General features: G+C 37.3%; 1 protein-coding gene across 4 annotated transcripts in view; it reads left to right on the top strand.

Moving 5' to 3' along the window:
- LOC105508047 (zinc finger protein 595) overlaps nucleotides 1-4,236 on the top strand; it is a 36,858-nt gene extending 32,622 nt beyond the window's left edge. For 3 of the 4 annotated variants that reach the window (XM_011936818.1, XM_011936817.1, XM_011936819.1), the window contains one exon: nucleotides 1,762-4,231. In XM_011936818.1, the coding sequence (XP_011792208.1) occupies nucleotides 2,085-3,482 (1,398 nt within the window). In that variant the 5' untranslated portion in view covers nucleotides 1,762-2,084 and the 3' untranslated portion in view covers nucleotides 3,483-4,231. Of the gene's footprint in view, nucleotides 1-1,761 lie in introns of all 4 variants that reach the window. The other variant, XM_011936816.1, reaches the window with a different exon arrangement.
- Nucleotides 4,237-9,841: the final 5,605 nt, after the last annotated feature.

The following is a 9,841-nucleotide window of genomic DNA, read 5'->3' as shown; positions in this document are numbered from 1 at the left end:
CAGGATGGTCTCGATCTCCTGACCTCGTGATCCGCCCGTCTCGGCCTCCCAAAGTGCTGGGATTACAGGCTTGAGCCACCGCACCTGGCCAAAGTTAAAATAATACATTTTAAACTGGTAATTTCAGTTGCTTTTGAAAATTTTTCCTCATTACATCTGCCCTCGACTTTGTTATTAATGTCACTAATTATATTTTTATGTTGTATATTTATTAACAGATTATGATGAAAAGTTTATGATTATTTTTATGGTCTTTAAAATTTTAGAGAATAATTAAAATGTTTTCTGCACTATCATGATAATGGTACAGAACCTTACATTTGTGTATGTTCATGTCTTTCCCAAAAAGTTACTTATTTTCATATATTTTGTTTTCTTGCATCATATTATTTTCAGTGGAAGATGCTTTCTTCAGCATTTCTTTTGTAAGGCAGGTGTTGTGCTAATATACCTTTTAACATTTGGTTATCTTGAAGAGCGCTACTTTTTCTTCATTTTTAGGACAGTTTTGTATTTTATATTATTCCTGCTTACAAGCTATCTTTCTTTCAACATGTTAACTATATCACAATTCCCTCTTGCCTAAAAAAATTTTGTTGACAGATTCACTGGTTATCTAAGACCACACTTATAAATGACACATCACTTTTATCTTGCAGCTCCTAAGATTCTCTGTCTTTGACTTCTGAAACTTTGCTTATATATGTGCCTTTTTATAAATCTTTGTGTATGTATCCTAGTTGAAGTTCATTGAGCTTCTTCATTTTTTACATCCTTCTACTTTTGGAAATTTCTCACTCATTACTTTTGTATTTTTCACCTCCATAATTTTTTTTATGTATTTTAACATTTTCATCGATATTCTCATTTGTCTTATTATATTGTAGTTGTGTGTGTTCCCCTTTAGCTCATTGAGGATTATTCAGGTTAAATTTTTTAAATTTCTACATCTTCATTTTTTTATGGTGGTTTTCTGAAAAGTTTTAAATTTTTTAATTGGGCCATGTTGCCCTGATATTTTGTATATATTGTGACGTTTGTTTGTTATTTGAACATTAACAAAAAGATATTTGTCACAATCATTTCAGTGTTGCTTTGTCCTGACATAGTCTGCAACCAATTGTCTTTGACAGAGATAATGGGAGCCTCTCATACATGTTCTAAGGATGTGTCTTGTCTGGAATTTTGTGTTTGTTTTTCAGTTAAAAAGGATTGTTCATGTTTCTTCTTATGGTCTCTAATCACTCTTCTACCTATTCCCTGTATTTAACACTACAGCCTGCTCCTGAAACATTTGCATTTGGTCTTAGCTGACCCATAGCACCATTTCTCTCAGCTCTCTGTGTTGTTGGAGACAGAAACCAGATTTTGTAAAGACCCCAAAAAGCCAGAAGTAAGGATATGTGTATCAGTATTTTTCTTCTAAGTAAGAAGCCAGGAGTTGACAGTTTACTCCTATAGGCACAATGCTATACTGGGGAGTAGGAAAGCTGTGGTGAGTAAATGTAACAAACTTCCCTTCCTGTTCCATGTGGTTCTTAGTGTTGTGCTTACCTTTGGCATTGCATACAGTTAACTCATTTACAGATTTTGCACAAAGACATTTTGGTCAGTATATTTTTGTTACATGTCTGTGAAGAAATTATGGCCTGTGATATTTTGTTATGCTATCCTACTAATGTAGTTTGCATACATTTTCTATATTGTAAAGTATATTCATATGAATCTAGTAGGATAATTTGTTATTTTTATTTCTTTCAGCTGTGTGTTCTCCTTTCAGCCAAGACCTTTCACCAGTGCAGGGGATAGAAGATTCATTCCAAAAACTTGTACTGAGAAGATACGAGAAGTGTGGATATAAGAATTTACAATTAAGAAAGGGCTGTAAACATGTGAATGAGTGTAAGGTGCAGAAAGGAGTTAATAATGGAGTTTACCAATGCTTGTCAACTACCCAGAGCAAAATATTTCAATGTAATACATGTGTTGAAGTGTTTAGTAAACTTTCAAATTCAAACAAACATAAGATAAGACATACTGGAGAGAAACCCTTTAAATGTACAGAATGTGGCAGATCATTTTACATGTCACACCTAATTCAACATACAGGAATCCATGCTGGAGAGAAACCCTACAAATGTGAAAAATGCAGCAAAGCCTTTAATAGGTCGACATCACTTACTAAACATAAGAGAATTCATACTGGAGAGAAACCCTACACATGTGAAGAATGTGGGAAAGCCTTTAGACGGTCCACAGTTCTGAATGAACATAAGAAAATTCATACTGGAGAAAAACCCTACAAATGTGAAGAATGTGGCAAAGCCTTTACAAGGTCCACAACGCTGAATGAACACAAGAAAATTCATACTGGAGAGAAACCCTACAAATGTAAAGAATGTGGCAAAACCTTTAGATGGTCCACAAGCCTGAACGAACATAAGAATATCCATACTGGAGAGAAACCCTACAAATGTGAAGAATGTGGCAAAGCCTTTAGACAGTCCAGGAGTCTGAATGAACATAAAAATATTCATACCGGAGAAAAACCCTACACATGTGAAAAATGTGGCAAAGCGTTTAACCAATCCTCAAGTCTTATTATACACAGGAGCATTCATTCTGAACAAAAACTTTACAAATGCGAAGAATGTGGCAAAGCCTTTACTTGGTCCTCATCCCTTAATAAACATAAGAGAATTCATACTGGAGAGAAACCCTACACATGTGAAGAATGTGGCAAAGCCTTTTATAGGTCCTCACACCTTGCTAAACATAAGAGAATTCATACTGGAGAGAAACCCTACCCATGTGAAGAATGTGGCAAAGCTTTCAACCAATCCTCAACCCTTATATTACACAAGAGAATTCATTCTGGGCAAAAACCTTACAAATGTGAAGAATGTGGCAAAGCCTTTACACGGTCCACAACACTGAATGAACATAAGAAAATTCATACTGGTGAGAAACCCTACAAATGTGAAGAATGTGGCAAAGCTTTCATATGGTCCGCAAGCCTGAATGAACATAAGAATATTCATACTGGAGAGAAACCCTACAAATGTAAAGAATGTGGCAAAGCTTTTAACCAGTCCTCAGGCCTTATTATACACAGGAGCATTCATTCTGAACAAAAGCTTTACAAATGTGAAGAATGCGGCAAAGCCTTTACTCGGTCCACAGCCCTGAATGAACACAAGAAAATTCATTCGGGAGAGAAACCCTACAAATGTAAAGAATGTGGCAAAGCCTATAACTTATCCTCAACCCTTACTAAACATAGGAGAATTCATACCGGAGAGAAACCCTTCACATGTGAAGAATGTGGCAAAGCGTTCAATTGGTCCTCATCCCTTACTAAACATAAGGTAATTCATACTGGAGAGAAATTCTACAAATGTGAACAATGTGGCAAAGCTTTTCATCGGCCCTCAACCCTTACTGTACACAAGCGAATTCATACTGGCGAGGAACATAGTTGAATGACATTTCTAGTACTCTCTTCTAGTGTCTTTAAACAGCAAATAAATTGAAGAATATTGTTCCCATGTAAACTTTTATTATTTGTCTTATTTTAAATTTTTAAAAATTTCTGTAGACACATAGTGTGTGTATATATTTATGGCTTATTTAGGTTATTTTGATACAGGCATATGACATGTAATTATCATATCAGAGTAAATGAGTTGTCCATCACAAGCATTTATTCTTTGTATTACACACAGTCCAGTTATACACTTTTTTATTTTATATATTTTTTTTAATTTTATTTTATTTTATGAGACAGAGTCTTGCTCTGTCACCCAGGCTGGAGTGCAATGGTGCAATCTTGGCTCACTGCAACCTCCATCTGCCAGGTTCAAGGAATTCTCCTGCCTCAGCCTCATGAGTAGCTGTGACTACAGGCACGTGCCACCATGCCTAGCTAATTTTTGTATTTTTGGTAGAGATGAGGTTTCATAATGTTGGCCAGGATGTTCTCAAACTCCTGACCTCATGATCTGCCCACCTTGGCCTCCCAAAGTGCTGGGATTACATGCGTGAGCCATCGCACCTGGCCACTTTAATTATTTTTAAATGTACAATTTTTTTTTTACTACAGGTCGTTTTATGATTATAGTAAGTATATAAGCATAATTCACACATTTTAATGTTTTTTTAAAAGTTCCATATTTATCTTTGAACATGCAGCATCTCTTTCTGCAAATAAATATAGACTTTGGTTTTGATTGACATGGAGTTAAATATGTAAATGTACTGCTCTAAAGATAAAATTTAGGTGTAAGAAAATTACAGGACAAGCAGTTGTGTTTGTGTGAGAGTTTGTATCTATTTTCCAAAGAAAATTGCAATATTGGAACAAAGATTATTTTAATAAGGTGGATAATTTACTAGGAATCTAGAAACCTGAAACATTCTGAAATCAGATCTATATTGTATTACTGTAAAATTTAATGGACCATTGTTGAGACTGTCCCCATGCAAATTCTGTTATTTGTCTGTTACTCATGCTAGAGCTATAATTGACTTCTTTCTTATATATTTTTTTATTTTTGTGAAGTATTTATTATGTGAGCTGGTCAGAAATTACAGTTTTATAAAATTTAGTAGTGCACACAAAATTTTTAGATGCAAGTTGACAATTTATGTATTAAGTTATATTTTAGTTAGAACATTTCATTTTATTGCTTTAATTGGATAACCCTATATGAGCTGTTTAATTATTCCTTTCACTATTTATAATTGACATAAATGAGTTTATTGTGCCAATTTGTTCAGGTAAGTACTGGGAAAACTTTATAATTCATGGGATGTTTTGATAAATATAGTAAACATAAGAAAGTACTAGGTATGTAATAAATGCTCCATAATTAGCCATAAATAATAATCTTTCTGGAGTGAGTTTGTAGCTCCAAGTAAGAGAAAGAAAATGTATATGGTGAAGAAATGGCAGTCTGCATTTGGAGAGAACATCTGTTCCCAGGCTGCAAAACTGACTCATTATTTTCAGTTTTGGGAGACCTTTATGTGTTTATTCCCAGCTGTGTATGCCTCACAGCCCTTCTTCTTTGTGTTACGGCTACAGTCTTCTCACTGTTCTCTTTTTGCTATATAATTTCATAGACTTTATACGTACTGATTAGAAGTTTGAAATTTTTTAATGTGGTAAATTGTTTTTAACTGGAGTGTTTGAGGTTACTTATAGCTTATCAATGCAATGTTTAGGTCACTTAATTGAGATAAGTCATTTGCTGTCCACAGGGGCATTGGTGGAACATGAAGTGAAACACCAGGACCTGGTTCTGGAATTATAAAGGGCAACTCCAGTCCCCAGTGTGGGCCCCAACCTCCGGCACGCTGGTGCATGCCAAATGTACTCCTCAGACCACCACTACTCTGATCAGGGCCCTTGCTGCTGTCACTGTTGTCATCTGTGCTTGCAGTCCTCTGGTACCTGGAAGTTCTGTTCTCCAGGTAGCAGATGACTTTGCTCCAAGCATTCACATCTTTCTATTCCATCTGTGCAGGAGTACTTTATAATTCTGAATGTCTTCTAAAAATCATTTTACTTAAGATAGCTCATATAAATGGGATTGTATACTCTTTGTCACTATGTTTCTGGTATATTTCACTGAATATGATGTCTTAAAGTTTTATGCTTATTGTAGCATGTGCATAATTTGCTATTTGAAGGTACAGCCATATTCCATTGCCTACTTATGCCATATGTTATCCATTTATTGAGAAACTTAAGTAGCTATCACCTTCTTGTGGGGGGAGGGTTGGAAAATGCTCTTAAAAACGTGTGCAAATGTCTATTCCAGGTCCTGCTTTGCATACATAGATTACCAGAAGTATACCTGGATGGTATAATTTCTCTTCTTTTTCTTTCTTTTTTTTTTTGAGATTGGGTTTCACTTTGTCACCCAGGCTAGAGTGCAGTGGTGCAATAATGGCTCACTGCAGCCTTGACATCCCAGGCTCAAACGATCCTTCTACCTCAGTCACCCAAGTAGCTGGGACTACAGGCACATGCCAGCATATCTGGTTAATTTTTGTATTTTTTCGAGAGATACGGTCTCACTGTGTTGCCCAGGCTGAACTCAAAATTCTGAGCCTAAGTAATTCTCCTACTTTAGCCTCCTAAAGTGTTGAAATTACAAGCATGAGCCACAGTTCATTTTTAATATTTTGGAAAACCTGCATCCTACTTTTATTGAGGGCTGCATTATTCTTTTCCACCAGCAGTGCATAGAGGTTCCAAATCCTACATACTTGACAACATTGATTACTTTTTATTTGTTGAATAGTGGCCATGCTAATGGGTGAGACTTCAAGATTTTACTTTGCATTCTTCTCATAAGTGATTTTGATTGTCTTTTCAAATTCCTCTTGGTCATTTGCATAACTTCTTTTAGGAAATGTCTTTGAAGACACTGGTCCATTAAAAAAAAGTTATTCACCCTTGGTAGTGGTTATGTTTCAGAAATCAAATGGTGAATGGCATTTGTGCTCCACTTAGTGTTTCCCTTGATGTGTGGATGTGCAGAAGGTTTTGAAAGTTTCATATAGTACCTTTTCTAATTCTCTTATTGCTTCTACTTTTAATGTGATACTCCAAAAGCCATCAAAAACCAATGTTACTAAACTTCTCCCTATATTTTCTTCTAAGTGTTCAAGAGTTATATGTCTTTTAAGTTTTATGTTTAGTGTATGTAAAATGTTTTGTTTGCATTGAAGAGAAAGGTCCAAGTTAATTATCTTTCTTTTTTTTTTTCATTCATTTAGTCGTTGAGTTTTCTCACACCATTGGTTGACGAGTCTGACCTTTTCTTCACTGTTTGGTCATAGTAACCTAGTAAAAGATTATCTGATAATATTTGCACAGGCTTATTTCTGGGTTCTTTGTTCTGTCATGTGTTTGTTTATTTGTTTCTTTATGCCATTACCACATTGGCTTTATTTTTGTAGCTCTGTTTTGACATCATGAGATATGGTATTTTTTTTTTTTTCTTTTTTTTGAGACAGAGTCTCACTCTGTCACCCAGACTGGAGTGCAGTGGCCGGATCTCAGCTCACTGCAAGCTCCGCCTCCCGGGTTTACGCCATTCTTCTGCCTCAGCCTCCCGAGTAGCTGGGACTACAGGTGCCTGCCACCTCGCCCAGCTAGTTTTTTATTTTTTTGTTTTTTTTAGTAGAGACAGGGTTTCACCGGGTTAGCGAGTATGGTCTCAATCTCCTGACCTCGTACTTCTTTGTTATTTTCTAAAGCTGTTGGCTATTCATGTTCCCTTGAGATTACACATGAATTTTAGAATTATATAAAATATCTCTGCCAAATAAGTAACATTGGAATTTTAATAAGGATGATACTGAATCTGTGCAATACTCAGAAGTATTGACAGCTTAACAATATTACATCTCCTGACTGAGAAACATGCATTTGTGTCTGTTTGTGGTGTGTTTGTGAGTGTGGGGATTGGCGTCAGAGATAGTGCTGAGATGCAAGAGAAAGAGTTCAAAGTGTTTTCTTGGCCTTTCTCTGGTCTCCTGCACAACTCGTATCCACTGGTTAGCCTACCTTCAACTGGTCTATCTTTTTAGATGTATCATTGTCAAGTTGGTAGGACAATAAAAATTCCTTTCACAAGTTGAAGACATTTGTCTACTTCTGGCCCAATCTCACACCCAAAGACCCAGAAAGTTGGAAGTTAAGGAAGGTAAATTCTCCGTGGTAGATTTGTAGGTTGTTTTATTGAATTGTGTTTTTATTTTCTAATTTTTTGGCATTGTGTCATTTAATCAGAACAAGACACCATGTGTGTTTTATCCTTGCCTATATTTTCATGTCCATATAAAATGGAAAGAGAACAAAAGAAAGAGACATAAAGAACAAAGGAAATAATGTAAAATAAGAAGAGAGGATAAAGGAAGCAAAAAAGAGAAAAATGCAATTTTAAAAGTGCTAGAAATTAGAACTAAGAAAGCATCTGGGCTGTGTAATCATCATTTTGTTGTACAAGGCCCAAACCAACAAGTCCTCCTGAAACAGAGATATCAGACTGCAAATAACTCCTTAACATTTTCTATTTTTATGGTATTTTATTCTTTCCTTAAGTTACCTCACTTTGTTTTGTCAGCTGAAACTAAACCCAGATATATTCATTTGTATTTACACTGCTATGAAGAAATACCTGAGAATGGGTAATTTATAAAGGAAAGAGATGGCTGGGTGTGGTGTCTCACGCCTGTAATCCCAACATTTTCAGAGGCCGAGTTGGGCGGGTCACAAGGTCAGGAGTTTGAGACCAGCTTGGCCAACGTGGTGAAACCCCATCTCTACTAAAAATACAAAAATTAGCCAGGTATGGTGGCTGGCGCTGTAATCCCAGCTAGTCAGGAGGCTGAGGCAGGAAAATCACTTGGATCCGGGAGGCGGAGGTTGAGTGAGCTAAGATCATGCTAGAACAGCATAGGGGAACCGCCCCCACAATCTAATAAGCACCCATGAGTTCCCTCCCCAAATGTGGGGATTACAGTTCAGATTACAATTCAAGATCAAATTTGGGTGGATATACAAAGCCAGACCCTATTATTCCACCTTTGGTCACTCCCAAATCACATGTTTCTCACATTCTAAAACCCAAGTATGCCTTCCCAACAGATCCCCAAAGTCTTAACTGATTTCAGCATTAACCCAAAAAGTCTAAGTCCATAGTCTCATCTGAGACAAGGCAAGTCCCTTCCTATGAGCCTGTGAAATCAAAAGCAAGTTAGCTACTTCCAAGATATAATGAGGGTTACAGGCATTGGGTAAATATACCCATTTCAAATGGAGAAATTGGCCAAAATAAAGGAGCTGCAGGCCCCACCCAAGTCCAAAATTCAGTAGGGCAGTCATTAAACCTTAAAGTGATCTCATTTGACTCCATGTCTCACATTTAATTCACACTGATGCAAAAGGTGAGCTTTCACAGCCTTGGGCAGCTTCACCTCTGTGGCTTTGCAGGGTAGTCTCCTTGCTGCTTCACAGTCTGTTGTTGAGTGTCTGTGACTTTTCTGACACACAATGCAAGCTGAGGGTGGATCTGCCATTCTTGGGTCTGGAGGATTTTGCCCTCTTCTCATAGCTTCAGTAGGCAGTGCCCCAGTGGGGACTCGGTGTGTAGGCCTCAACTTGACGTTTTTTTCTCCGCTGCCCTAGCAGAGATACTCCATGAGGGCTCAGCCCCTGCAGCAAACTTCTGCCTGGACATCCAGGCATTTCCACACATTCTCTGAAATCTAAACTGAGGCTTCTAAACTTCAGTTCTACTGTGTGCCTACAGGACCAACACCATGAGGAAGATGCCAAGGCTTGGAGCTTACATCTTTGAAGCAATGGCTCAAGCTGTACCTTGGCTCCTTTCAGCCTTGGCTGGAGTGACTGGAATCCAGGGAACTAAGTCCTGAGACCACACAGCAGGGTTTCCTGGGCCCAGCCAATGAAATTTTTTTTGTCTCCTAGGCCTCCAGGCCTGTGATAGGAGGGGATGCCACAAAGGTCTCTAACATGCCCTGAAGGCATTTTCCCTGTTGTCTTGGTGATGAACATTTGCTCCTCACTTCTGCAGCCAGCTTCACTTTCTTCTGAGAAAATGGGTCTTTCTTTTCTACCACATCATTAATCTGTGAATTGTCTAAACTTTCATGCTCTGTCAACTTTTGGATGTTTTGCTGCTTAATTTCTTTTGCCATATACCATAAATTATCTCTCAAGTTCAACCTTCCACAGATCTCTAGGACAGGAGCAAAATGCCACCAGTCTCTTTGCTAAAGCATAGCAAGGGTCACCTTTATT

Source organism: Colobus angolensis, unplaced genomic scaffold (genome assembly GCF_000951035.1).
Source record: "Colobus angolensis palliatus isolate OR3802 unplaced genomic scaffold, Cang.pa_1.0 Scaffold157, whole genome shotgun sequence".
In the NCBI taxonomy this organism is placed as follows: Eukaryota; Metazoa; Chordata; class Mammalia; order Primates; family Cercopithecidae; genus Colobus; species Colobus angolensis.
This window is presented reverse-complemented; position numbering and strand designations above follow the sequence as displayed.